Source organism: Varroa jacobsoni, unplaced genomic scaffold (genome assembly GCF_002532875.2).
Source record: "Varroa jacobsoni isolate VJ856 unplaced genomic scaffold, vjacob_1.0 scaffold_681, whole genome shotgun sequence".
Taxonomy (NCBI): Eukaryota; Metazoa; Arthropoda; class Arachnida; order Mesostigmata; family Varroidae; genus Varroa; species Varroa jacobsoni.
Window position 1 is genome coordinate 148747 of NW_019213583.1, and position 27718 is coordinate 176464.

General features: G+C 41.0%; 1 protein-coding gene and 1 long non-coding RNA gene across 6 annotated transcripts in view; one reads left to right on the top strand and one right to left on the bottom strand.

The window, feature by feature from the left end:
* Zasp52 (Z band alternatively spliced PDZ-motif protein 52) overlaps positions 1-27718 on the top strand; it is a 57493-nt gene that overhangs the window by 21021 nt on the left and 8754 nt on the right. For 2 of the 3 annotated variants that reach the window (XM_022837002.2, XM_022837005.2), the window contains exons 5-12: positions 1802-1887; positions 4805-4982; positions 10887-11054; positions 13463-13556; positions 14821-14871; positions 16841-16877; positions 20296-20563; positions 25009-25195. In XM_022837002.2, the coding sequence (XP_022692737.1) occupies positions 1802-1887; positions 4805-4982; positions 10887-11054; positions 13463-13556; positions 14821-14871; positions 16841-16877; positions 20296-20563; positions 25009-25195 (1069 nt within the window). The remainder of the gene's footprint in view (positions 1-1801; positions 1888-4804; positions 4983-10886; positions 11055-13462; positions 13557-14820; positions 14872-16840; positions 16878-20295; positions 20564-25008; positions 25196-27718) is intronic. The other variant, XM_022837003.2, reaches the window with a different exon arrangement.
* LOC111262615 (uncharacterized) lies at positions 4989-9331 on the bottom strand. 3 transcript variants are annotated; one of them, XR_002681730.2, is made up of 4 exons: positions 8389-9331; positions 7891-7964; positions 6872-7088; positions 4989-5098 (listed from the first exon to the last, which is right to left on the bottom strand). It is a non-coding gene; the product is annotated as an uncharacterized LOC111262615 (long non-coding RNA). The 3 variants fall into 3 exon arrangements; XR_015311981.1 differs by having other exon boundaries at positions 7872-7964; XR_002681731.2 differs by having other exon boundaries at positions 7860-7964.

The window sequence follows — 27718 nt, forward strand, 5'->3', positions numbered from 1 at the left end:
TCCTTATCTTTCAAATCACATTTCAAAGTATTATTTTTGCTGAATTTCCCTTGCTCGCCCATATCCTAGTTCTCCCGCCATGCAAACAAACAAATGAATCTACTCCAAAGCTAATACCCATCACGCTGGTCCTATTGGTCCCTAAGAACTGGTGTTTTATGAGATAGTTTGGTGACCGTTACTCTCATGCCGATTTGCCCAACTTATGTCGACAACTCGATCGCCGCTCGTCTACCAGCTCACTTATGCCATAGTCACACAGTCACATTACGCGCAGTTGAAAGTCTCTACGAAGGTATCTATCGACCTCAGGGCATATAGCCGAAAGGGGTACAGATGGTTACGCATAGACACTCCTAGCAATGAGATCCGCAAGCATATAATGATAATAACTTCCTTACTGTTGTTATTATTATTATTATTATTATTATTCCATTTACGCACTTGTGTGCATTTCGAGTTCTACGTCCGGCTGGCCGTTACGCATTTCATCAGGCAGCTGACTGGCGCCGGCCGGTCTTGAACCTGGCTACTCTAGGGCTTGAACCTCAACTACGGAAGGTAGCTAATAGTGTGGTAGTGTGCAGGAGGCCGAGTCTTATGTGCCAAGGCATCACGCTGTGATCTATGCCAACGCGAAACGGAATGCTGGACGCAGATCGGCAACTCAAACCTGCCACTGAAAGAGAGATACGATGCTTTCGTTTCTCTAGCAATTAATCAATCTGTTAAATAATATTAGTGATCGACTTGTATCGAAAACAAAAAAGAAAAAAACTATAAGACACTGTAATCGAAACTGGTCTACTAGCAACATTTTCAACGCCCACCCTTGCATTTGTCTCGTTTATAAGCGAGTTTCCATGTTTTCTTTTGTGAGAAATAGCACATTTCAAATATCGTGTTTTCGCGTATAGCCTCGCTTAAGGCAATACTGGAAACTGTGGAAGCTGACCACGGCAGGAACTCACAGAATTGTCCTGAGACAATTTTTATGTTTACGTCTTGTGTTTGTTTTGCTGTTTCACGTCAGCGTTTCTCTTCGGCCTTTAACTAGCTACGACATTCATTCTCTCCGATACCGGTCGCTATATAGAGCCCGTACAGCATTTTACGTAGTAACCGCGCCTGATGTTGAATCATCTACTTATGTTGCATTATACGCCGTTTCTTGTCGTGATTATCGATCTTTCCTGGAATTACTATACGTTATATTAAGACTCACTTATGTAGATCAGTGTTAAGCTATCTCTGTGTTCAGAATTGCCGCTACTGGTTCCATACGACTTGTATTTGAAAATCTCTTTTGACTGAAATCGAATTTATTAAAACACTGGACAGTGACTGCTAGGACAGCACAAATCCACACAGGATCCGTCTTTTACTAATTCTCCCAGTCGTATTCCATATTCTCATTGAACCACGACAATATGCAGGCTGCTAAGGACAAAGTGCAGGACGATGTAAGCTATGTTTCAGCAGACAATAATAGAGTAGAATAGGATATTGAGACAAGTGGTTATTGGCAGGAATTGCTATTCTGTTATAACAAGATAGTTATCGGGGTCCAGGCGCCGCTAGATATGGATAGGCTCCGCTGCCGTGCAGCATCCATTGCGTAGTCATGTATCGTTCCTATAATACAATTAAGCAGTTCTTTAAGCCTTCTTTGGTTAAATAGCTGAAGGCTAGCAGCAACGGTAAGATAGCCAGCAGTGGTAATGCTTCGTATTGCGTATATTGAAACAATGGGATTCTTGCACAGCTTTTTACTGACGTCGTTTTTGAACGATTTTTGCAGAATCAACTTTATGAAGGAAGATAAGCCTCTTAACACCGACTCGGCAGTCTACCGGATGGTTCAAGAGGAAGATAAGGCCCCACGAAGTGAGTCTCCACAGATATCTACTTGATAATATACATAGATAGAAATATCCATACAACTAACATAGTTGTTTCGTACTATCAGTCTTTTTACTGCCTCGTAGGCCGTCGATGTGCGATAGACTTTGGTCAGGCACGTATACTGTTCGTATTTCGTTTAGTCTAAAAAAATGGCCTATAGATTAGTTGTCCAACATAAAATACAATAGAAGGTCCATATATGCATTGGTGCAGCTATCCCGATTCAAAATGGCATATGTTCTGCCTAGAGAACAATTTGCCATCTAATGATTCACGAACATGTGCGGGTCCTAGCAGGGCCGGTTGAGCTACGTTGACATGGTGTTATTGATAGACGCTTGTATTAAGAGCAAATGGGGTTTATCCGCGCACGATAGAAGACCGAGTGAATGCTAGGAGATCGGTTGCCTGTCGTATCACATCGCCTTTCGTTGCGCTAAGAACACACTATGTATCTCTATTCTCTTTTATATTCGAAATGTTTCAGTCTATATATTTATTGAGGTTTACAACTGGAATAGAATCAACAAGTATATCTAAATGTCTAGACCTCTTCGTTAGCTGAATTCTTATCCGGACAAAGTTAGCTCTTATACTCATGGGCAGATTTTCTACCGTCTACTTTCCGAAATACTTACGTGAGCCACATGTGGAGTCGATTACCCGTTACAGCTAAAGGTCGAGCAAGGCGTCTCGTCTCGCCTAGATAACACTGGGCCTGACCACAATTCCACTGTATATCGATGTCATAGCTGACAAAAGCATACGTGTTAGCGACGTCATGCACCTATATCCTGTTGTTTCTTAAGCCGCATAATGGACGAGGCGTACTCTTCATCACTTGGCAGTGGAGACTAGGATGGAAAGACCTGACTGAGAAAAAATTCATTTTGCGGTAATGACCTTCAGAGCTATATCGTTTAGTGGGAACAGAAAACGAGGCGTTTTCGGTAGCAGAGGATTTTTTCTGCCGGCTATGGTGTAAAACTCATGATACCCTCATCGGTTTTGGCGAGGCGCTCACTGCGGCGAATGTTTCAACAAAGAAATGCTAAATTGCCAACCAATTTGTTTGACTTGAAACTTTAATAAACGCTCCCATTCTATTCTGAGAAAGGCTGATACACTGTGATTCGTTTTTTTCATTGATCCCAGAGCTCCTTGTGTTTCCGAATGCGCTTGTACACGGTGATTTACTGCTGTTCATTATACTTCGTACTTGCCTGCTGCATCATTGACCATGCTTTAGGTTTACACTAGATAAGCACTTCAATAAATTTTAGACCCCATTATAAATATTATAGAACTTTGACCCAGGTAACTAGTGGACACTGTCGAGTGAACTCGATATCATCCGACCGACAATCGGTACGACGCGCGTAACACGCGATCGATGTTTTGTGCTTGACCAAAACGTGCTTTAAAAGGCACCGCATCTCGAAAAAGCTTCCAACGACAGCGTCGCCATGTGATTTTCAACTTTATTTGCCATTTGATAATTTCAGTATGGCTTATGAACGTTCGAAACAGCCGGCTAGCTCTGAACTAGAGAGCGTAATATAAGTTGTAGCAGTGGAAAGCAAATCTACTACCACCGCAGCGGTGGCAGTGGTGATATTTTTGTAAGGATTACCGCTGCTGTCCAAAGCTGCCACTCAATATCTACAGTCATTGTCTCCACTACCAACGGCCTACCCACTAACAATAGCGAACAGGATGGTGGGGGCGCCGTTTGGTGTGCAGGTATCGCAAAAAGACATTAATACTCCTGACTAATTTCTATCCCCATTCCGACCGAATGATGAGGATGACCGGCTAAGAAGAATGCCCTGAAAATAGGATCTGTCCATTTTTTGATGACAACCTATTTTAGATAATCGTGGCATTGCCTACACAAAGAGTGTAACCTGTAAGAAACTTTTGTCTTCCAGTTGACTAGAATATCTGCGCAGGGGAAATAGATTAACTAACAAAGTATCTGCATTGAGATTGGTTCTTGAATTTGTTCTATTACTTTTTTTTTTTTGTTTTATATAGTGAGTGCAGATTGTACCCCTTAGGTTATCTAATTATAGGTCCTTCGTATTCTTTAGGTTAAAAACCGTACGCAGTACTATGTAATGTTCGCATCAGATAATAATAAGTTTAGATCATTTTAAACCATTAATGGATTTATTTTAACCTTTAATTTTCGTTTTCATTTATATATTTGTGTATATATATATATATATATTTGTGTTTGCTAGTTCCCTATATAATGTAAACATCTTAACTGACCATCATAATCTTTCGAGTTCGACTGTGATTGTACAATGGCTGATTATAATACATAGATGAAGTCCGTATGCTACCTTCGCACGCCTTACTTCCGTGGTCCTTACAAATGTTTAGATTATACGTTAACTTACGTTAGAATTATAAATCATTTCAATAAGCTGACTGGTGCAGCTGAATCTGACTTGATACAATGTGGTACAGTGTGTCTTATTATACAACAGCTGAAACCAGTCCTGGGATCCATCTCGGTAATTACTGCCAGCTATAACAAGCTAAATTACGTAGAATCATCGTATTTAAGAGCCTTGACATATTTGGAAGAGATTATATTTACTGAAGCTTACGGAACGATTGTGAATCTCAACGCTCGGTTTTTACGCTGGTCCATTTAATTTTATGATCGCTTTTATCTTCAACCTTTTGATGGCCCTTCTTATATTCTCCATGCACCGTCGCTCATGTTTGGCTTGCCAAACCGATACTTTTTCAATAATTTCGGTACCCTTCAATGTGTCCACAGTACAAAAACCCCCTTTCTCCTTATGATTTTTTCCTGTACCTGATGAGCCTTTGCGAATGTGGCATCCGAAATCAAAAGAACGTTCTTCCAAACCTATTGCAGCACCCGCGTCCCCGCTGCCTCGCCAAACATCGGGAATCGATTCGTCGCCATTGGGGGCTGCGCAGTCTGGATTGCGACACGTTGAAGCGCCACGTCCGACTCCACAGCCGGCAGCACCCCACGGCAATATCGCTGTCGGTGGACCCAACATCTGCGTCGAATGCGGCAAGATTATCGTGTAAGTCTCGACATAAAGCCTTTCCATGAAGAATTCATACGCCCTTACGAATTGATAACTTTACAGCTACAGTTATACACCCATGTACCGAACGTAGTTTGCAGGTTGTAGTTTACCTGAAAGAATTTAATTGCATTGATAAAGGCGTTTTAGTGATTGCTTTTTCTGTTGCGCAACAACTGTTAGTTTCATCGTCTTTCATAGAACAATATAACTTATTAAAAATATTTTTCTTCATTCTGGACGCGGTACATGACATTGTAATGGCAGTTAACTGCAGTATGACTCGTACTTTGAAGGCTGTGCATATTTGACATATCAATCTACTTACTGGCGTTATGCCACATATCAATGGTATACAGATATATATTTATGTGCACTCATCATTCTGAATCTTGATCTGTCTCGTGCTTTATCGCAATGTGCTCTGAGATTCTTCCAGGTGAGGCAATTCATATCTATTATCCATGATATAAATATTCAAATGGAGCGCCTCCGAAGTGTCACTTAAAAGGCACCGTGCGCCGTTTACTTTTCAAACGCAAATGAATTCTACTCAGGCAAAAACTCTATGATCTAGGGCACTAATGGCCTGAGATCTTCCAGGCAGAAGGACTTGAAATATTAGTAGAGGGAGGTTTCTCTTTAACTCTGGCTATCATTCGAATCGTCTATGCGCTACGCGGAACACAAACGAATGGAGGCTTATATGGGGGCATAGTATTGCGGTGTGTTCGCTGACCTAGGTTGATTCGAAAATATGGCGTATATCGAATTGTCACTAGCAATCGGAATATAGCCCCTGTTCTAATTGCGATACCAGAACTTCTCTATATATCCTGTATATATTTTGATCTTAATGTCCGCTATTGGCATCCGTTAAGCATTATCGATGCTGAGTAGCAGGGTGAAATTAAATTTCCTTTGAATCTGTCCTAGAGCTGATTTTCAACTATTCTTTCTCGAACAGGTCCTGATGTCCCTGTCTTAACGTTTCGGCCTCGGACTTTATGCGTTCTTAAGTCTATTATTAGACAAACACATAACCGCTGGCTCTATTTCGTGAACAAGAACATTACGGGTTGAGTTCGTACAATAAGCCAAATCTTGCAAGCTATTCACGGAGTGAACATTTTATTTTGAATTTTTAGAGCTACATGAAACGACTAATGCAAAAGATTATGGATACCGACTGAATAGTTTAAGAGAAAGTGCCCCTTGGCAATTAACAGAGTCTCTGTGATTTTACTTTAAGGATATCCTAGTTCCTTGAAAGTGCCAGAATTCGCTTTTCTGAAAAGTGCTTTTCCACAAGGCCTATTCACTGGATCTGTGTCTCCCAAATGATTATATTTAAATCGATTCAAAATTCGTTGACCGGAAAACAGCACTCAGCGGCTGGGTAAATCATTAAACGACTTTTCAGCGATTATCACTGGCGAAAAAACACCAAGCATCTACCGCACGAGAACCCATTTCGTTGACCAAAGTCCAAATACCGTTTTCGAGAATGAACTCGGACGCTGCTCAAAAACGCTGAGACTTCATATGTTTTCGTTTGAAGATCGAAGACTTTGGGGCACGTTCACTGTTAGACCAAATAAGTAAGACATGGTACTCTAGTTCCCCTGAAGTCCTCGAAGTTAGATATCGCACATCGCATTGACATTGTAATCAGTGATACTGCTATCCCAATTGGTTAATAACTGCACCGCGGACTCGCTCCTTCCTTTTGAAGGATCCCCGTCTAGCCTTATCTGTTGCTTCAGCCATTGTCGCGATTATTAAAAGCAATAACTAACAATGGTATTTGCGAACACTTCTGCTTATTTGCCACGATTACTTGTGAGCTTTTTTTGCATTTTGCACATATATTGTTGGCCATGTACTTAGATTTTGCCGAATACTAAAACGATGTTTCGAGTTTTGCGTCCAGCGTCGCCACTAAGCATTTCATCGGATGGCTGGCTCCCAGCGCGAAAGGAAGTGCTCCTATGCCCGGGTTCGAACCTGGACCACAACGTATCCCTAAGTTTAATGTGCAAACGCATTGCCGGTTAGGAGACATTGTCTTGATGCAACTTCCATGTCCATACTGGCCCGTACCTAAAAACTCCCAAATAGAGGCTTCACGGTTATTTTAATTATAGCAGAAATGAGCGACTAACCTCCCAAAATCCCTTTACTGCAAAATGTATGAGCCTGTTTATTTCGCTGCAATTGGAACCAATTTTTAACGTATTGCTTGCAGGATGTGAAAATACCCATTCTGATTAAGCGCAAATGCAAGGGGGGTGGATTAACCCGAAGCCCGATGGTTGTAAGTCCTGTGCCGTACGCACTTTTTGAGATGGCCGACAAAACTCGCTCTGTTAAATTAGCATTTATCATGAATTGTACGGTAGATTCTGTTGTTTTCTGCTAGATCCAGACCAAACTGACAGGCTATAACGACAAACATATTGGAAGGAATCACAATTAAAGACACGCTACACTGATCAAGACCGGTTGCAACATATATTAAAAAAGTATGTTCATATATATTGTGTCTTCATATAGGCAGCTTATCGACTTCAGAATTTTAATCGGTATAAGTGATCACATTTCAAAATTGTAGTACTAACGACGATAGTAGCCATTTGTTTAAGTGTCACACATGTGGCTTCTGCACGATTTCCATAAATGATCGGTATAAAGCGCACCATTTTCTCAATGTCAATGATTTACGTAACAATGATGTCAATTCCAGAAGTATCCTGTCGAACGATTTTGGTGTTTAACTGAAGATTTCAACATTTGAATTTTTCAAAGGTGTGCTTCAAGTTAAAGGTACAATAGCGTTAGATTGGATGAATAGAATGAGGATGAAAAGCGTACCTAAGGCAATACCTCACTGAGCGTACCCCACCTTTGTTATCTGGGGCATATTTTTGCAGATATCATCTAACTCATTCCACTTTGGCCACTAATGTAGAAATGAATCTGAAAAATAATCGCTCATGTTACCTTATGCCGAGCTCGGGGATCATATACGCCCAGGCCAAGGCACTGATTTTGTTATCTACAGAAACAAGCCGTTAATTCGTTATGCAATATTTGTCTACAATTTTGCATCATGAATGAACCTTCATGATAGACAAAAACAGACAGCGTACTAGTTTTTTTTTTGCAAAGCGATAATTAAGGGATTACAGAATGAAAAAGGTATGCCACCCTAATGTTTAGATCGTTCTTTTCTTCTAGTCGATAACACTTCCAACTCACAACACGAGTCTTTGTATGCAACCCAACAACCACAGTGACGGGCCTTTGTACTTGCATGCCCCGAAGGATACGCGGAATTTATATATGAAACTGATTCTGGGTCGCGTGTCTACATAGGTGTACAGAATCCATGCTTTCTTACCAATTACTAGTTCACAACATCCCTATAATCCACGCGGGAGAAGATCCGCTTTTCACGCTTCCATGATAGGTGTCTGCTAAATTTCAATAAATTATAGTGGAATCCTGATAATTAAATTTAAACATCATCGACATAGTTATAGTGGAATACCAGGGCCCATGTTACAGATCGATTTGAAGATGTGTCTAATTCACAATCGAAAACATACTGCGAAACAAACATTACACACAGCCTGTATGAATGAGCTCTTCCATTTTAGTTGTCTTCCATAATACAAGTATTTCTTTTGCTTGATCCATTGTGTTTCGCTAAGCATATAAAAGCTTGCCTTCATACTTCCGCTGTAGTCTAGTTCCTGGTTGCCAATTTCGATTACTGTGTGTTTGTCTTCGGCTTCCTTTTGCCTACTCTTTCTCTTTTTGACTTTAGAATAAACATGCTAATATTTATACATCCACATGAATACACAGATGGCGGGAGATTTAAATTCGAACGCGCTTTGGTGAGGCGTTTGTCGTAATAAACATGCGTTCATTCGCTATTCTAGTACCGGAGGCGAGCAGGTTTTTTTTTTACAAAATGAAATAATAACGACCAAAAAAACACAGGTCGTTTTTCATATTTGAATAGATACCAATTATTATCAAAATTGTTCGCGTGTGACGAATCCCTCATCAAAACTGGAAGAAATTATCTTCGATTTTCATGCGCCGTTTGAAAATCGAAAGATAATTTTCCTCCTGGAAGATCCTGGATGGAAGATCCTCAACAACGTTTCGACTAAGACGCTAAAAAAGATGGATCAAAATGCCTTCAAATAATAAATTAATCGTTGTTTCGGAGAGCCGAACATCAATAGGCAATTGAGTCATCCAAGTGAGCTTCAATGATTCGTTTTTTTTTTTTGAGAATCTATGCGTCTCTTTATATTTTTAATATTTATTGCTCGTCCTGAACTTTGACATTTTTGGCAATTTTCACCTGCTACCAATCCAAGGTTCGATTTTGCCGAAACGTTTTTAAGCGGCATTTTGCTAAGTTTACAGCAAGCATGTCCATCACTTGTTACTAATAGGAAGTTGCTTGTGGATTAAAGGAGACATGTTTTGAAAACGATTAGTGAGGTCCCAAATTGAAGAATTTACGTAATCGTTGTACTGCGTAAACATAATCATCAGGAACAAAACTTGTAGCAGATGAAAGAAAAATTGCTGAAATATCATTGTTTAAATTAAACAATCTTAAATACAACTCCTAAGACGAAAGGTCGGATTTCGACGTTTTATTATTACGACATGCCTAAGTATACGTATTGGAAGTTCTATGTTATTTATGCGTTAATATATATAGAGGCTATTGGTAACAGAGGACCAAACCATTTTGACCATGTTTAGTAACGATACCTTAAAAGGAGTAGATTGGAAAAGGATAGCATTTGCAGTAGATTGTTGCGTCGATAATCGTTTTCAAGGCAAACACGGATAAAGGTAAATAAAGTTATTAGTATCACATCAGACGTCTTTCACATAAAGGTATTTTCCTGGTAACTTAGAACGTACAAAAATGTACAAATTCCCGTACTAAGTTATAACGCGCTTTTTTAACCATCACTAAACTTACTGAGCGAGATTCATACCGCTCTCAATATAATGCACGCACTTAGTGGCTGTTTGCGACATATAGCAGCACACGATTAGACATTTGGGTTCTGATAGCTATACATCTTTGCCCAATAGTAACTACCAATGGGCCCATACGTATCTCGCTAGAATCAAAAATAGAAGCAGTTCCTGAGCTCGATCCGTTCTGCTAGAAAACACAATGTGGGGGGTACTAAAGGACAATTTCGGTGAGCTCGATCGACGATGTGCTACTTGTGAAGTTGCTTTATGCCGCCCTTACGTTCTAGGTCTATATACCGCAACTGTATAGAGGCTCCGAGCATGTTCCTTAGCTGAGCCGGTAGGCTACTATTATTACGGCAATTTAGAAGGGATCGGTAAGTATGACCGTCGACTAATTGGAAGTTACATCGGCACGCACGTATAAATTGACTCAGAAAAGTCACACTGGCCAACCAATGCAAAGCGCACAAAGGGCAAATGGTAGCACATCGGTAAACGTTTCCGTGTGCAGTTAACGCGGACAAGGTGACGCTGTTGCCTATAGGTAGATAGTGGACGAATGGGCAACGACATAATGTCATGATTTATATTAGTATATAGAATTGTAGCAGTAAGTACTGGCAACGTTAAAGATCACTGTAGTTGACAAATCTGTACCCGAATAGGATGGTCAGCAAACTAATACAGGCACACACGTACGATCGGAGAGACGCGCATGCAGAGAAAAGATTTCCCCATATTCTGTGTATTGAATCAGATTCTTAGCCGTGATTAGTACTAATTCGCAGTTCAGGCTCTTACCGCAAGGTCGAAGGCTTAGCGGAGCAATTATTTTACAGTAACTAGCTAAGAAATTTCATCAACACTCTGCAGGGGTGTCTTTTGTCGGATTAAGGACCGAAACATTCATGCTGAATGCTTCCGTTGCGCAACGTGTGGCACATCGCTCAAGAACCAAGGCTATTTCCTGGTTGGCGGTAAGCTCTACTGCGACATGCATGCACGTAACGCCTCCGTTATGCTCAAAGAGCCTGTTTCTCCGTAAGTATCCGTTGCATTATATGCTAGGTACTTCAACTGCTGTAGTTCGAAGCAAAAAAAATTACTCCAAATTATGCACTCACGAATAGCGCAGAGGACAGTGGTGCTATATAGCTAAAATTTGTCAAATGTTACTAACCATCGTGCGCAAAAAAGGTCACTTTGTTAACAGAGCTAGAAATAAGAATAATAATAGAGAAAAAGCTAATCTTGCCTAGAGGTGCTTTATCTTATTTAGTATCAAGGTGGTTATATTGAAAATCATGATTTGTGCGTTGTAGCTCCTCGTGGAGCTTTGCTGATCGCTGGTGGATACAGAAGTTGCAAAGATCGGAGGGGATTTACAATGCGGTGTGTACCGTCTTCTAAAATCTACTCCAACACACGCAAGCGTATGGAATTAGCACCTTTCCCATAATTCCGCTATGCAAAATGGTAGTCTTGGTCCATAATCGTGATTTTACGATACGAGTACGAAAATAAATTCGATAGAAGGCTTCGATTTACTCTGGAAAATGTATCATAAGGCGAAGTTCTATTAAAAAAACAGCTCGCCTTAAGGAAAATAAGGTTATTTAGATTCTTCGCATGTCAACAAACGTTTCGATATTTGGTCGGGAAAAACTAAATATTTCAGATCTTAGCATATTTCCTACCTAAATGATAAAACCCTAAAGATAATCACTATTAAAACTAGTATTCCCTCTTTAAAAAACCGAGTTTATCGTTGTAGCTGGATATCGCTGGACAAACTTACAACCGATTTTATCGACCAGGACAATTTATAGTACATTGACTTTGACCTATCCTGGCGTTAGTTCAGATATCATTCAGGGTATGATTAGCGGGTCGCTAATATTTTGGGTGCGTCTTCGACGTCTGCTAAGGGGAGTTAAAACTAGGGTGTGTTTCGTCAGCAAACAAGCCAGTATAACTGAAGTTCCAAACTTCTTTGCAGTTGGTGCAGCGACTGACTGCACGTTTAGCTGTTCACTACGAAGGTGTACATATTATAAACCCTCGAAAAACTATAGTAATATAGGCAGCACAGGATATTCTAGCGATACGCTTGCTTTCGAGTCGAGCCGCTTCTCTACACTGTGATTATGTGTGAAAATCAATTTATACCACATTCTGTAATCGACTGTTACTGTTGGGCCACTGGTTTGATGTGGAAGCAAGCGTATCGCTAGAATGATATTGAGCTATATATGAGAGCTTCTGTCGCATTTCATACTGACTGGCTTGACATACTGTTATATGAGTGATAGGGATAACTAGCTGATCCACGTTTATCGATTCACGACTTAACTTACTGGTAACAGATCGTTTGCCTGTGGAAAGATACCTTTCCCGCGTCTGGCCTCCTATCGAATATTCGTCATGACGATCTTCGGCGGAAGTTGAACATTGTTCTTACCCTGAAGTTTGATAAGACACCGTAGATATTTTCTACGAAATGTAACGCATAAAAGTGAGAAGCAGTGTCACGTACGATCTCCTGAAGGAAATTGTTTTGTTTCTATTGGTGTCCGAATTAGTCGGCTCCTAACTAAACGAAACTTCACAACACTGAAGATGGCGGCGTATGGTCCTACTTACAAATAAGAATTTTATACGGAAAACCATTCTAGCCAGCCACATATGGACAGGTGCATCGTATTTGTCCGCCGGCTTCTCTGTTAGTCGTACTCATTATGGTACAGCGGGGAATGGAGAGCAGGGGTATAGCGAGAAGCTTTTTTACATTGAAGAAAAAATCATTTATTTTTTCTACAGAGCGCTCTCATCATGAAAATGTTAAACATTCGACAAGAGATAAACAGATAGAGAGAGAGAGAGAGAGAAAGAGAGAGAGAGAGAGAGAGAGAATAGGAGCGCTACTGGCACCTACCTAACTAAGAGACGAGATTTTAGTCTAAGTTGGTACGTTTTCAAAATGAACTCAATTCTCTCTTCCTTCCTATGGGAAAAATTTTTCATGAATCGGTTGGTTCAGATATTGTGTTTTATTGGTGGCAAAATTCGACTGCTCAAAAACAAAGCTATCCATCCGACAGCTGCCATGTACATTAAGAGATGATATGTCATCAACTTCGGTATAGGATTCCTGTGATAATGCATGATCGTAGCGTTTGGGAGTTCCTTTTTTCACTGCGTAGCCGATCGTTGAGGGCTAGAATACCGGGTGCGCTGAATAGTATAGATTAAGAGGTCGAACCCATCGTGTAGCATTCAATCTACACGATCTACTTTTTTCATCAAGCCTTTTGGCAATATGTAGACGAAATATGCTTTTTTTATAGATGCACATGAAGAGTTTCCTCCGTAGAACCGATGTCACGAAGGTCTTTAGGGTCACAAACACATTTCTTCTGGAGCTGTATTTTCTTTTTTGAGTTTTACAGTAGCTCTAATGCCCCCGTGGTGCCGCTGTCCACGCCCGCTTCGATTTCGTCGACGCCTGCGTCGTCGACGCCTTACGGCGCACATCCGTCATCAGTGAGTCTTTGTAGCAGCGGTTCATTCAGCTTTATTCGAATTTACCTATGTTACTTAAAATAGACGCAGATTATCTTTACGCAGCTATTTTTCGTCGTTTTTCAAGTTAAATGTATATTTTTTAAATTAGATTTTAGAAGACGGAGCTTTTAGTAGTTAAAAGTTTATGACTTACTATTGTTATTATTACCGCTGCAGCTTACTTATCCGGGATGATGATCAGATAAACTGTAGCTGCATACTAAGTTAATCCAATTCACTGTAATACCCCCAGGTTGGGGGCAGGCATTACTGGGAAGCTCTACTTTTGGGTGGTTTAATCGAAAAGGGTGGCCGATTGTCGAGCTAGTAATTATTGGAGAAGTTCATCTATGATAGAGAACACCAGAAAGAAGAGAAGCTATTGAGCTTATATTCTAAAGCGAAGATATTCTGGGTCTCAAAATTCTAATGAATAAATGGGCTGGTTCGGCCATCGATAACTAGCGCGCTTGCATTAAGTTATGCCTGCGAACTTTTTATGCGGCTCGTGTGAAATCCATTAAGCTGGAAGCGTTCATATATATATATATCAGTTCCTGGAATGTTCTAATTGCAACACTGCACAGAAAAATTATCAGGGTAAAATATGAACGACAAATTACGTGGAGCATAAAATGTCTCGTCTTTAAAATTTCACGAAACCAGTTTCGTTCGTTTAGATCGATACGCAATCCTAATGATTCGTTAGATCATTGGCTCATTTCCGATCGATTGATCTCGTGCTAAGTTGTCTTCAATTATTCAGAATAGTTACTTTATCTGTTTGCAGCTTCAGTTTTCTAAAGCTAAAAGTTTCTAAATTTCTAATTTTTATGCTGCCGATGTTTTATCTAAGGCATTCTAGTCGTCAAAGAGCATCTAGAGGGGGCATAAGCTAATTTTCTGATTCATAATGCTTCGATATATACAGACACTTATCTACAGCTATGGGTCTGGATGACGCTTCGCTGCAGTAGCTCGACCTCCACGATAAATAAATCAATAGGGTGTAAATGTACGCCATGTCTACAACTATCTTTCAAGCTTTTGCAGCCAAGAGCGTGCTACTAGCTAGTAAAGAGTAAGCTAGTGTTTTTTTTTTTTTTTTTTTAACAAGAACTTTATGCTGATTTGTCGTGTTTTTCTCTTTTTTCATCGTGTTTGTGGCATTCTATTCATTGTGTTTTCTGTTCCTTTTTCCGATTCGTTCCTTTTGATCCTCTTCTCTGTTAATTTCTTTCAGCTTCAGTTCCGCTCAGTCCCTCCACCTCTATCACCTAGGCCCGACGCTCAGGTAATAACCGATCCTAGCAGAGATAGTATTAATGATTATTTGCCACAATGCTAGCGAGTGACATTGTGTTATATTATTACTGTGTTGATCGTTTGCGTCGCCTTTCGTTGAGGTTAAGCTTCTGCCGCCGTCCGTCCATTCTGCTCCCGTAAAAGAAGATCGAAGTCGAACGAGCATGACTAGCGACAACTTCTTTTTTTTTTCTTGTTTTTGCTACTTCGATATGTGTTTTTTGAAATATATTGAAGTTGGCTTTGAAAAGCTTTTCATCTCTAATGTGTACACTTTGAAACATATACGACTCAGTATTTATTGAACACCCTCCTCCGCTATTATTTGGCAGACCTCATTCTCTTTTGGAGATCATGAATCAAATAGTCCAGTGACGACGGAATTTTTTCAGGTCGAATGTGCTAATAAACTGAAGTTAATATTGTGACGGGGATCTGTCACTGTCACATATCCTTCTCGAAGGCATATTCTAGCCTAGCTAAATGTATCGTCTTCATTGTTATTCGTCAAATACATCTACTGAGTGCTTCTAGCTATCACCCGTCGACTTCAGAGCGACATCTAATCGATTTGCTTAAGTTTCGTTTGTACAGACCTACTTTGATTTATACAGGCCTATCGTAGGACGGAAGAAACAGGAAGCGTTACATGAAGAAGGTCTTCTACACCATTCTATAAGTTATCGTGAGCTTATGGTAAACCGGTGCGGGTTTTGCTGTTCCCCATATATGTATATATATATATATATATATGAAAAATGGATTTACTTTAGAACTGTAGTAGTAGTAGTAGTACATCTGGCCATTTTTTTTCTCTGTTTATCACACTTGTTCCATTGTTAACAAATTATATAAAACTCGTCGCTCCTTTATATGGTCGTGTACAGGACAATGGATTTTCGCTGAACAGTCATACTAGTCGTTTATGTAACATTGGATTGCCCTTTTTCTATGCGACTCGAAATGTGGCGACATAAGCTGACGTTGCCGCTGTCAACCCAGTGTCCCTATGTCAGAGCATCCGTAATTCGGACCCACCTTGGGCAAGACATATGACAGACGCTTCATATTAGAAACTCGATAATAAAGCTGGAATTTCATTCGATAATATTTTGCCTGTTTCAGATATTAGATCGCTTGTTATTAGATAGCGATCACTCAAAAGTTTACTTCGCTAACTTTTCTACCCCATCTATTCCACCCTACCTCATAACCTAGATTACGAAATTCTCCTTCTACCACGGCCGCTTTCAAAGCGAAACACGAGCCGATTTTTGTTGCCCTTCAGTGTTAAAAATCTGGGTAACTATGCTCGATATGTTCTGCTGAAAGTCTAAGACGAGTTTACAATTTGTGGCTAAGCAGTAACGAGAACCCCATCAGTCTGTTGCAGTCAAACGTATGGCTTAGCCGCCACAAGCGTTTAACGAATAACGATGGAGGTAAAGTCTGGCTGAGAGACAAAGCCGGAATTACCCCTTGGCCGCAGCTACCTTGGCGTTTACCTCCCTTATTACTGCCCGTGTCCGACCCTTGTTGCATAGTCAAATGCCACCAAGAGAAAGAAGGATGCATGCGTTTTTATGACGAGACCGACAGCATACAGAGATGGCAAACGAAAAAGGGTAACGGTCATCATCGGGAGCGCACAGTTTTTGTTCATCCAATTAGTTGTTTTTTTTACTAATTGGAAAAAAACACGAGGACGGCATGGCAATCATGCCTTATGCATACTGCAAAAGAAAAGAATCATTAGAAATCATTAATTCTTGCAGCTTGAACCACTATAGGCCATCATTGGGACCGCCCGCCGTAGGCGGCAAACGAGTAGAACGATTATAGGACACCAATAGTTGCGGCTAACGCAATGTAGACAATTTAGAACTATTGTCAGATTTCTTCGTGGTATACCCATTAAATTGTCATTATTATTTCTCTGTTGCTTTTCACTTTTATAGCGCGGTTCCGGATGTTTCGATGCATCAACTATCCCCGGTACGTATGGTTATACTTAGAACATAGCATCATTAAACGCTTGCCCCATATAGGAAATTTTGCGAAAAGAACTTCTATAAAATTAATGAAAGCAACATAATGTTAAATGACATCGACGCAAAGAGAACGACGCGTATGGTTTATGTGGCACTTACATACCATATTACCTTATACCTTTTCTTATATTCACCTCTGATGGAACCCGTGTTGAGTCAATGCACCCCCCGAGCATTCTCGTGCGTCTGCTATTCAAAGGGCACGTTTGGTGTTTGATAACGAACGCCTTCTGTTGCAAAACGACTATCGCGTTGATGTTACGTGAAGCATGCTTTTGATTTGATCATTAGCAAGCAAGAAGCACGCGTTCAATAGATGCCATGATTACCCCATCTCACCTCCGCTGTGAACCGACCAAGCTCGAGAGTAGTGATTTCCGTAGCAATCGTTTTGTCTAACAGCTTTATATTGCAGAACAAAAAGAAAAACCATAATCGATACAAGGCAAATGTTATATATACACAGCGTAGCGTGTACAAACATAGCAGGAAAAATTGTAGTTCCAATTTACTACCCACAGGCTTTTATACCTAAAATGTCATATATATGTGTGTGCTTTTAAGTGCAATATTGTTAAGGAATTAAATTGGGTTCAGCATAATTACTACGAGTGCTGGTACAGCAGAAATTTATGCGATATTCCTAGTAATAATAACTCCTGAAGTTACAGTGAGTAAAAACTAAATCGTTGTAGGTATAGGCACCACTTCTAAGAGTAAAAATCTATAAAATAATTGCGTAATGTGTAACAAACCAATCTAGGTTATCTAGATTCAATACCAGGCGCAGCCTTATACATTGGCAGGCACCTTTGAAGGGTACCGATATCAGATACGCAGATCTAATTCAAATTGGCTTATCTAATGCTACTTCGCGGTTTTCATTGTCCTCCTAATTTTCAAAGTCCAGTCTATAGTCACATGTATATCATATAGATCACGCGATATAGGCGAAACAAATGTGCGGTGCACGATCACAGTTTCTTTACCTGTCTGTATATAGCTAAACATTGAGTTGTTATACACAAATTGTGTATTGTTTTTTGGAGAATTCTCCCCAAAGCCTGCTTTTGCCAAGTAGCATGAGTTGCTACGCCCGACGCCTGCGGTAGCTATAACCATCATCACGCTTTTGATTACATTGCACATAGGGGTTTATAAACTACTGCTACCGTCCTTATGACTGCTATCTGACTTCCGAATGCCGCTTGGATTACCATCTTCCGTAGTCCCCTGTTGGCCGGTCTCATCTGCAGCTGTCAAATCTACCACGTCGTTTCAGACAAAAGACTACCAGCTCCTTGTTGTATTGTATCCTCGAATTTCTCCCTTTCGTGGACTGCTATTGGTAAAAATGTATATTGTTGAAACATCTCGACCCTCTATTATAGCTTGGCCGAACGCTTTATATACACCGGTAATCCTCGAGCAGATGGCATCCATATGAGGACACACAATATCAGTTCATTAGTTCTATAAAACGGTCGTCAGAGGTTATCGAAATTCATCTATGTATCAATCAGTCTGTCAACAAAACCAAATGTTCTTTTCCGTGAAGGTCGTCTACTACCTTGTTCTTTTTCTGCATGGATTCGTTTGTAGACGCTTGTGTGTGCTTTATATATGCGTAGCTGTAACGTGCGCATCATTTATACGTGCGCTTCCTTGTCTGTTTGGTCCCGGGCTGGCCAGCGTATTGTCGGAACGTATCTACCGTATGCTGCGGCTCATTGACGGAACAGCATGGAGAACAATCAACTTAACCGATATGAATCTTTGCTTCTTTAACCCTAATTTTTCTGTCCCTTAATTCTAACCCTACGTGGCGTCATCTATAATTTTGTATGTGATTCTAATTTCTGTCTTTATACCGCTTAGCCCTGCCTTATCTGTTCGAACCCTTTTCCGCTCCGACCCGGGCTTTTAAACTGATATATTCGTGCCGGTGCAACTGCGCATTCAGTCGTGAAAGCATCCATCTGCGCAACGTGTGCGACACGTTTACACAGGCTTGGTGGTATTTTTCCTCAACAATAACTTGATATTATCATTTTTTGCTTTGGTACTTTTCCACTCATTATTCGCGGTCGTGTTTTCTCTGACATTTTGTTATTTTTTTTGTGTCTTGATATCACGGATGCATACAAAACTCGGTTCGACCTTCTCCGGGCTGGCGCAGGTCTTCTCAGGCTATTTTATTTTACTCTTTAACGCGCATGTCATCCAACCAATTAACTCGGTGCAGATTTATTGTTTTTCGGTCCTTCCATGTGCGCAGCAGAGTACTTCAAAAATTGATATGATATCATATACGTACTTGTCAATGTTGATCTTTCAATTTATCTATGGCCTGATTCCCTTTCGCACAGTGTTTAATATGTAAACTTCTGTGCGATGCATGGCTAAAATCGCTTGTTAACTCCCAAATATCATACGCGGTCTATCACGTCAGATCCATCCATTTGCTTCCACGTCTTATTTCTATTTCAATTTGCCCTATTTCCTATCTTTTGCAAATCCGGTTTGCTTTGGCAGGACGCGCCGTTTACTCGCTCGTGACTCGGTGCCGCTTGTAGGACTATCACTAAGCGCCACCAAAAAATGTTTTTATGGACCTTGCCCTTTGTTTTTGCTATCTCTACCGTTTGTTTTTGTCTTTCCTACGTCCATATCCGATTTATGCACGCTATTGCGCTGTGCGCCCTTTCTGTCTTCCTCATGTAGTTTTGCCTTCGTCTGCAGCGAACGCTTTGTTCGCTTGTCACCCTCTGGGTGACTCCTTCTGACTTATTTGCCCTGTGTGATCCCTTTTTTCGGCTTGCTTTCTACCTTATTTGGTTACCTTTGTCATTTTCCCAATCGACTATTGCTGCATTTATCCATAATTAGTGTGGTGCGGCATGACAAATTGTTAATAACATTACACCTGCCGATGCTGGTCTTGCCGTTTTGACGCGAATAAACGTGTCTTGGTAGCCCGTTCTCCGCTTGCCTTTCCTCTTTGCCTCCCCATATGACGCATTACTCACCTGCACACCTTTGGAAAGCCGCACCGCCCTGGTTTGTGCTGCCAGCCCCTGTTGCACCATTCCCTTCCTTCTTCTGCAGCGGTGACGTGGGCAGCTCGCTGTACAGTGACACGCCGACCCTGAATCGTGTGACAAGCTCCGACCGCGCCAAAGGGACACAGCCAAACGACAGTCAGCGTCACTTGGTACTGAACGCGATGCAAATCGTGCCAATGTATCGACCTCTACCGCGCAGCCAGCGTGAAAGCCCATATGCTTATTATAGCACTACAACCCCAACAACCTATTTCAGTTATCTGTACCCATATGCTTACGGCTACTACGCTCCCTTAGCAGCTCCTGGAGGCTCATCGTCACCGGCGAACGTTGCCTCAAGGTGGCCACCCCAGCAGCAGAAACAACAGCAGCAGCAACAACAACGAACTCAGCAGCAAAGTGTCGAGCAGACGACGACCACGACAACAACGACGAGCGCAGGTTCCGGATTGAACCCAGGAGCTGGCAACTGGCCCGCACCTCGCCGAGGACGTGGATTGCTCAGTACGCAGGCGGCCAACGTTGGACGCATTCCAATCTGTGCTAGCTGCAACGTGCCCATCAGGTACCGAAAGACATGCGCATAGAAGAATTAAGACAATGATCGCGGCTGGCGAAGAGGCGAAACAGAGGAAGGGCAGGGGTAGCGGGTGGAAAATCGAGGGGCAACACAGAAAAAGGAAGAGCAGTAAAACGCCGGCTAACAAAGGAGCAAGCGGAAGATGAATCGAACAATAGGGGCACCCGAACGTATTTAGCAAAGTAGTCAGACGCGCATACATACATAAACACAAAGTGGTGGCCACAGACAACATAATCGCATGTTCACAGAACTATATACACGGAAGAAACGCCATGATCTTCAGAGAAAGACTTTTCGAGGGTTGCTACACTAATGGGCCTTAGATAAGGTGGCCCTTATCTTAAGGTGGTGGTCGTGATTATTTAGGATTTACAATTGTGATAGAAATTTTCCTGCCAGCTTGTCTGTTGTGTTATTTCAGTTGTCGAAGAACTTTAATTCTCACTGTGTATTGTAGAACGATTGAAGTACCGATGCATCTTTGCGTCCGTCCCTTAAGTGGCAGCTTAAAATGCTATAAAATGTTATTGCGTTAATGGAGTTCTTTGAAATGCCTTTCTTAGGCTGCCTCAGCCGTAGGAAGTGAAATAATTAACTGAATAAACGACATGTTAAATTCTCACTCAGCAAGCTACTGGACTATAAATGAGCAATGAAACAAACGAGGGCCTGAGGGATTTTTATTTGTGGGGACGGCGGACATAACTTTACTGACCGTAGACGAAGCTTATATCAGGGCTGAGTATCCTCTTTAGGCTACAGGCAACCACGTTGATTTTTATTTACGTATCTCTACTGAGTCGTGAACATGAGCGAACAAACCCTTTCACCTTCTTTTTTTTTGCTTTCAACGCAGAATTCATTGCCGAGCACCAAATGCAGACAGCATGTTGCTATTTTTATTATACACAGTTACTAGTTCGTTCACGTGTGTATTATTAGATGAACGGTCCGATGCTCATCACAGTATTGTTATATTTTGTTTAATTGGCGACGACAGATTACTCGTTGCCTAGCGTGCATCGTTCTATAGCTGTTGTTGTCCAAGTCCTATGTGAACTTCGCATAGTTTTCTGTTAACCCATTGACCTTATGACAACGCTGCCATTATGCAAATTCTATGCGACTCGATGTGTAGTCTAGGTTATAAGTGTCTCGCCTAAGTAACGTGAGCAACAAACCTGTTTACGCTACTTAGGTAAGTCTAAATAAGACCACCCTTGAGGAAAAGGAACATTGGGATACAATTGGAAGCGATGTCGTTCGATTCTAGCCAAATTCTACTAATTTTTAGGCTGCGTAAAAGCGAATCCGGCAGAGCTTGAAATTGAACGTTTTATTTTAATTGCATCAGTAACTCGCTCGTATTAGACAGAGCTTCGCTAGCAAATATCCCAGCCGGTTGAAAATCCGAGAATGAAAACCAGTTGAGCTTACGCCAGAGGAAATGCGTTCAGACATAAATACATCTTCTAGTTTCGAAAACTAACGCTCAGTTGTCAAGCTATAGCACTCCGGAACTTTGCTTACGGGGAAAGTTTGTGGAGATATTAGGGAAGAAAAAACTCATCCGAAAGCATAGTATGTGAATGGTGTGAACGTCTCAGTAACGGTGAGTGGAATGTTAAAAAGCTAGAAGTTAAGCAGATGTCAGGACTTGAAAGAGAAAAATACGTGGCCGCAATCGAGAAGGATTCTCCCGAAAGAGTCTAAGGACTCTGTTGGCTAAAACTAGCAGACCACACGAAACGTGTTACAGGATTATAATCCAAATACTGACAATGCGAAAACTGAGTAAAAAATTGACCCTTCGTGAATTAACTTCAGGCCAGTTGATAATGCCGTTTGCAGAACTTTAATCAGCAAATATACGATCACCATAGACGAATAAGGTAACAGGAAAAAGCTACAATGGATATCAGAAGAATCTGCTACTATGAGATACTCATCGAAAATGAATTAATGCAGTCTAGTATCTGGACTTTTTCATGAAAGGCATGAGACATTTGGAGAACAATCATAAGCACAAGATCTGGTTACTTAATAAGACCTCATCAACATGCCTTAAAATACTTACTGAATTGAGCACATCGAGCATCTAATGTTGGCTTCGCATGTAAAGTATGGCGGGGATACTTATATATCCGTATGAATCGAGTGCTGTATATGGGTACTTCTTTTCAACCGTAGTTTCGGTTGCCCTGATCAACGTTTAGATGGTGTACATATCAATTTCTAGATCAGGCAAATCGGCTTCGCATAGGTCTTACAAGCACAAACAGCCCGTGACGTTTTTGCATCCAAGGGAATTGGTCTACTCGTAATTCATTCATGTCAATATCATTACGATCACAGGTAACGCTGTCAATGGTTCGACAAAAAATTCAGTTCGACCTTGGCGAGGTTGTTAGCCGATGTCACGTGGTACGACTTCATCGATGAAGTCGTACAGTTGTTTGGATGTCATTAGTATCGTATCGGCGGTATTTACTAGCAAAATAAACCCAGCCCACGGATCATCGCGATTGGTTCGTAGGGTGTTTACTCCATTCAAACGCCGTTACGAACCGCAGCGTGCCGGTGAGGCCAATTCGTAGAACGTTAAATTGGGCCACTGAATACATTTTGTGAGACATTGCTTTGTGATTTAATGACCCATTCGGTTTTTGGGCATAGGACATGGCTGTTGTTCCCCTCCGTTGCCTTTCCTGCATATATTCCTTATAATATTCCGCTTTTTAGTAATTCACATGTATAACTGCCGGCCATTGATGCTAGAGTGTGAGCAAGATGGGCCGAGGCGTTACACGAATGCAGCCTATTAGAGACTGTATGGACACCATATTATCTAGCCATGTGTTACATGTTTCAATGAACTGGTAACCTACCGAAGAGCTAGTCTGGCGTGAAAAAGACGTTACCTTTTTACCAAACAGATGAACGAGAAAGTTAGAACTGGTAAAGAGAGGACACGGTGCGAAAGGGCCACACGTTTGAAAAGTGCACTCTCTTTTAGTAGTGTGACAATATGTTTATCTGATACATTGTGAATGATGCATAGCTCAGATGATCTCCTGATTATAAGCTGTGAATGCGATTTTTATAAGTTTTTATATAGAAAAAAAAAAGAGGATAATTACGAAGTGGTAAAGGGCACATTAAACTTTCCGTCCTATTAGAAATAATCTCCACATTTCAGACATTACAACCACTGGATTGACATCTACAGTTCAGCTTCGGAGTCAAAAATATCTATAAGTTTCGTAAAAACAAATCTCTTATTATTTTTGTACACATATAGACTTCTCATTTTGTTGTCACAATGCTCTATAATACACAGAAAGCTGTTTCAACACTAAATGGTTGCGCTTATCTCAATTGACGATATAACCGTAAAAAAGATAATCCGCACATTTTACGCTCCCTGATTGAATAGTGCTCTGCTAATATGAAAATTCATATGTTCCTGAAAGGACTGCGCTATCATAATAACATTGAGTACAGAAATAGACCCATAGATAACCTCTGGTGGCTTCTTATCAATAGAGCAGCTACTCAATCATTTCTCTTCCATTTGCCCTATTTAGTCAAGACCATATAAACTGTAGAGCGTAACTAGAACATGACCTAGGCATAGAGCGGATTCCCGTTTGGTTTGAAAGGACTATGCCCGGCCGGTTTATATCACTAACGTCAGCTGCCAAATCATTGTTCGCCTTAGATTCATCCAACAAATCATACATTATTTTAATCAGCTTAGCAAATCCTGTGGCTGAACCACGATCAAATAATGGGGAAAATTCATCTGGTGTGAAAGATGCTAGATTTGTAGTAATGGGATAATTTTCAACTATTCGGCTGAAGTATGATGAGGTTGCTTAAATTATCAAGGGTCTGGCGAGGATGAAAATAATGTAAAAGATTCGTACAGTTAGTAAGCCAGAAAGCAGGATCTTGCCTCTTGAAGGACACGCTTATAGCACAAGGAATGTTTGCATGACATACTGTCACGCGCGACCCGTAGGAGCGGAGCCTCTTACCCTGTGTACATGCATTCAAAAAAGCATCTATCGTGCTTCTATTAGTGATGAAAGCAAAGTCTGCCTTACAAATATTACTGAATTTATGCATGTCGAAGATATTGGAAACACATCCCAGGAACCTGGAGGTTGCTTCTGTAGGGTCATCAGTGCACACGAGGTAACTAAAACGGGGGAACATAGAAAAGGGTGAGGACAGAGTAGTCTGCTACAATTATATTATAGACGTTAAGGGTTCGAGAACGTGTTACAGACTGAGTATCTACGGGAGATGGAGACACGCCTACATTTAAGTATAATACTTGATTTATTTATGTTCTGTATATAATTACCATTTCATGAAATCATCAAGCAGAATTTGTTTGCAAAATTCCCCTCGAATTTCAGAGGTCCGTTTGTATCGGCCATAGGGAAGTCGTGGTGCCCAGCACATTTTATGTGTGCGAATGCCACATGTCGCCGGGACCTGATGGACTGCGGTTTTGTTGAGGAACGTAATCAACTGTACTGCGAAACCTGCTTTGAGAACTACATGGCGCCTAGCTGTTCCAAATGTCACCAGCGTATCAAGGGCGTAAGTCGAATGTTTTGGCATGAGTTACAGACGATAGATTTCTAAATAATTCAGTCTCGTCGCAGCTGGTGGTACTGACAAGGGATGAAAGCGTACTAAAACCATACATAATTTCTAGGCTATATAACCTGCGAAGTATAACTAAAACACGCATAAATAAAAACATTTACTAGAAACAAAAGGCCACCAGACATTTCAATGTCCACTGCTATTGCCATTTGATTAAGCATGAGAAGAGAGCTTCGCGCGAGCCGATTCGTAGAAAAGGTTCCACGGTGCATGCACTTTATAATGAAATGATTATGTTTAAACATTGGCTATATTTATCTTAACGTGCATATCGTTTATCACCACCCGGACCCTGTCCCAAAGACGCAATCGACTTTACCGCACTATCTTTTCGTTTCTAGGTAGAGCCGAGATGCTTGCGTACAATCTCGAACAGAGAAAAAATAATTTCAACATGACGTGCGTGCAGTATGAGACTTGACGGCGTTGAATTAACAACGTTAACATGACCGTCATCACGGCTTCCGCCAATTTACGTCAACAACAGAGCTTCGTTTAGGTTTACGAGTCTGGAAAGAGTCAACTGAAAACCTGGTGCGACTTTCGTTCTCTATGCGTATCTCGCTGGCTGTTTCGTACGCTTTATGCCGAATTTTGCCCCATTTTCCCTGTCTCTCATCTAAACGAACAGCTGCAAGCTCCATACAGCTGAACTATGGTATCAGCGACGCTTGCTGATGCTAGTAACAACAGCAAGTCAACGGGATTGTTGTTTATCAAAATGGCTGTATCGGGCCATTAGATGTCAGCAGGGACAAGCTCTTTACGAGTATGCGAGACGTCCGAGTACACCGCTTTGCTGCCAGGAAATGCATTTGACTTACGACAGTGAAAGTCATATATGTTTATGATTCAGTCTGTCGACTAAAAGTTGGTACATTTGAAGAGTTAGAAGATATTTTGATATACCCCCAGCTGTGGCAAAGCCGCAATGGAAAACACCATGGAGGTAAACTGTAGGACGGTCAGTGTCATTAAACATTGCCTTACTACTAAACAATTCACTCTTGAAGTAATGAAGACAATTTATCGATCATATATTGGTTTGTTGACGTCATTGTACGTAGTTGAATGTGCCAAATGACGGTAGTCGATGTTAGCTGCGAACTTGGATTCTGTCGGGGCTGTATTTTGTCAAGTATAAGAAGTAAATGTTTTTCTATTGAAAGACAATTCCACGCAGTCTAATGCGCTTGTTAAATCTATGGATCGAAGGCTCGTGACAGCTTCAGAGCTCGACCTTTTAAGCAGCGTAAGGTGACCATAGCGCTGCTCTAGCCGAACTGACGAGATATATCTGCTGTAGTTACATGGATATCCTATCTATTTTAGCTTTTTCTCTAAAAGATACATTACAGATGGTACGAACTCCCGGGCCAAATATGCCTAGACATCTGCCAAAATATTAACTTTTATTATACCTAACACACTATGAAAATGAAACCTCGTTTGTAGAAAAGCGACAGCTATTAGGGACACTCCTTCACACGAAGTCAACTATCGTTCAATTTGTCTCACTTAATTTTCAAGTATACATATAGTTTTGCAATCGATTGTCCATCCCGGGGGTGGGGGGTGGTGACCGTCTTATATAAATAGAGAACATCCGAAGAATGAAATACAGATTAATGGAGCGCAACATTTACCTTCGAAGCAATTCAGCTAAAAAAATGGGTTACATTTTTAAAAAGTACAATCAGCTTAGCAAGTTACAGAACAAACACACAAATAGATCACTGCGCTTTTTTGCGAGATAATAGTCTCGAACAGTAATATATTCTTAAGCGTGTCCCGCCGTTCCGCCCAAGTTCGTTTTCCGATAAATGAATGGGTTTGATAGTAAATTAATAGACGGACGATACGGAACCACCTAAAGATATGATCAAACTTTTGAAGCTTTCAGATAACTCTTGTATTTATATCTGGGTGCCGCAACGCATATATACACAAAGCATCTATGTCGATACTAGAATAAAATAATATTTTAAATACTTATTCGAGCGCCGCGACAGGACACAAGTCGTCTCTGAGCTCAACTTCATTTGACTTAGTGTTTATACTTCATTTTGAATCAAAAACCTCTGAAATGCATCAGGCATTTAGGCAGACAACGACATTACTATTGCCTCCTCCCTTCAAAAGCGTGTTTGACTGTAGAATAAACGCTTACATCACTTACTCGGCTGTATAGTTGTGTATGTAATGTATAGTTATTTACAGCGGGTCATATCTACCCCTCTAGCCTTTCGTTTGCCTTATGCTATCAATTTGCTGGCTCATCTATACTAAGCGTATGCTCTAGCGAAATACTGGCTCCGACGTTGACGCCGATACCGGTTCTCTGTATCTATGCATGTTTAACATAAGCAACGATAATCTACGGCTACGAAAAAATTCACTGCTCAATCGGCCTAGCTTGCGGCTCTTGGCCGATGCACTGCTAATCGATCCTTT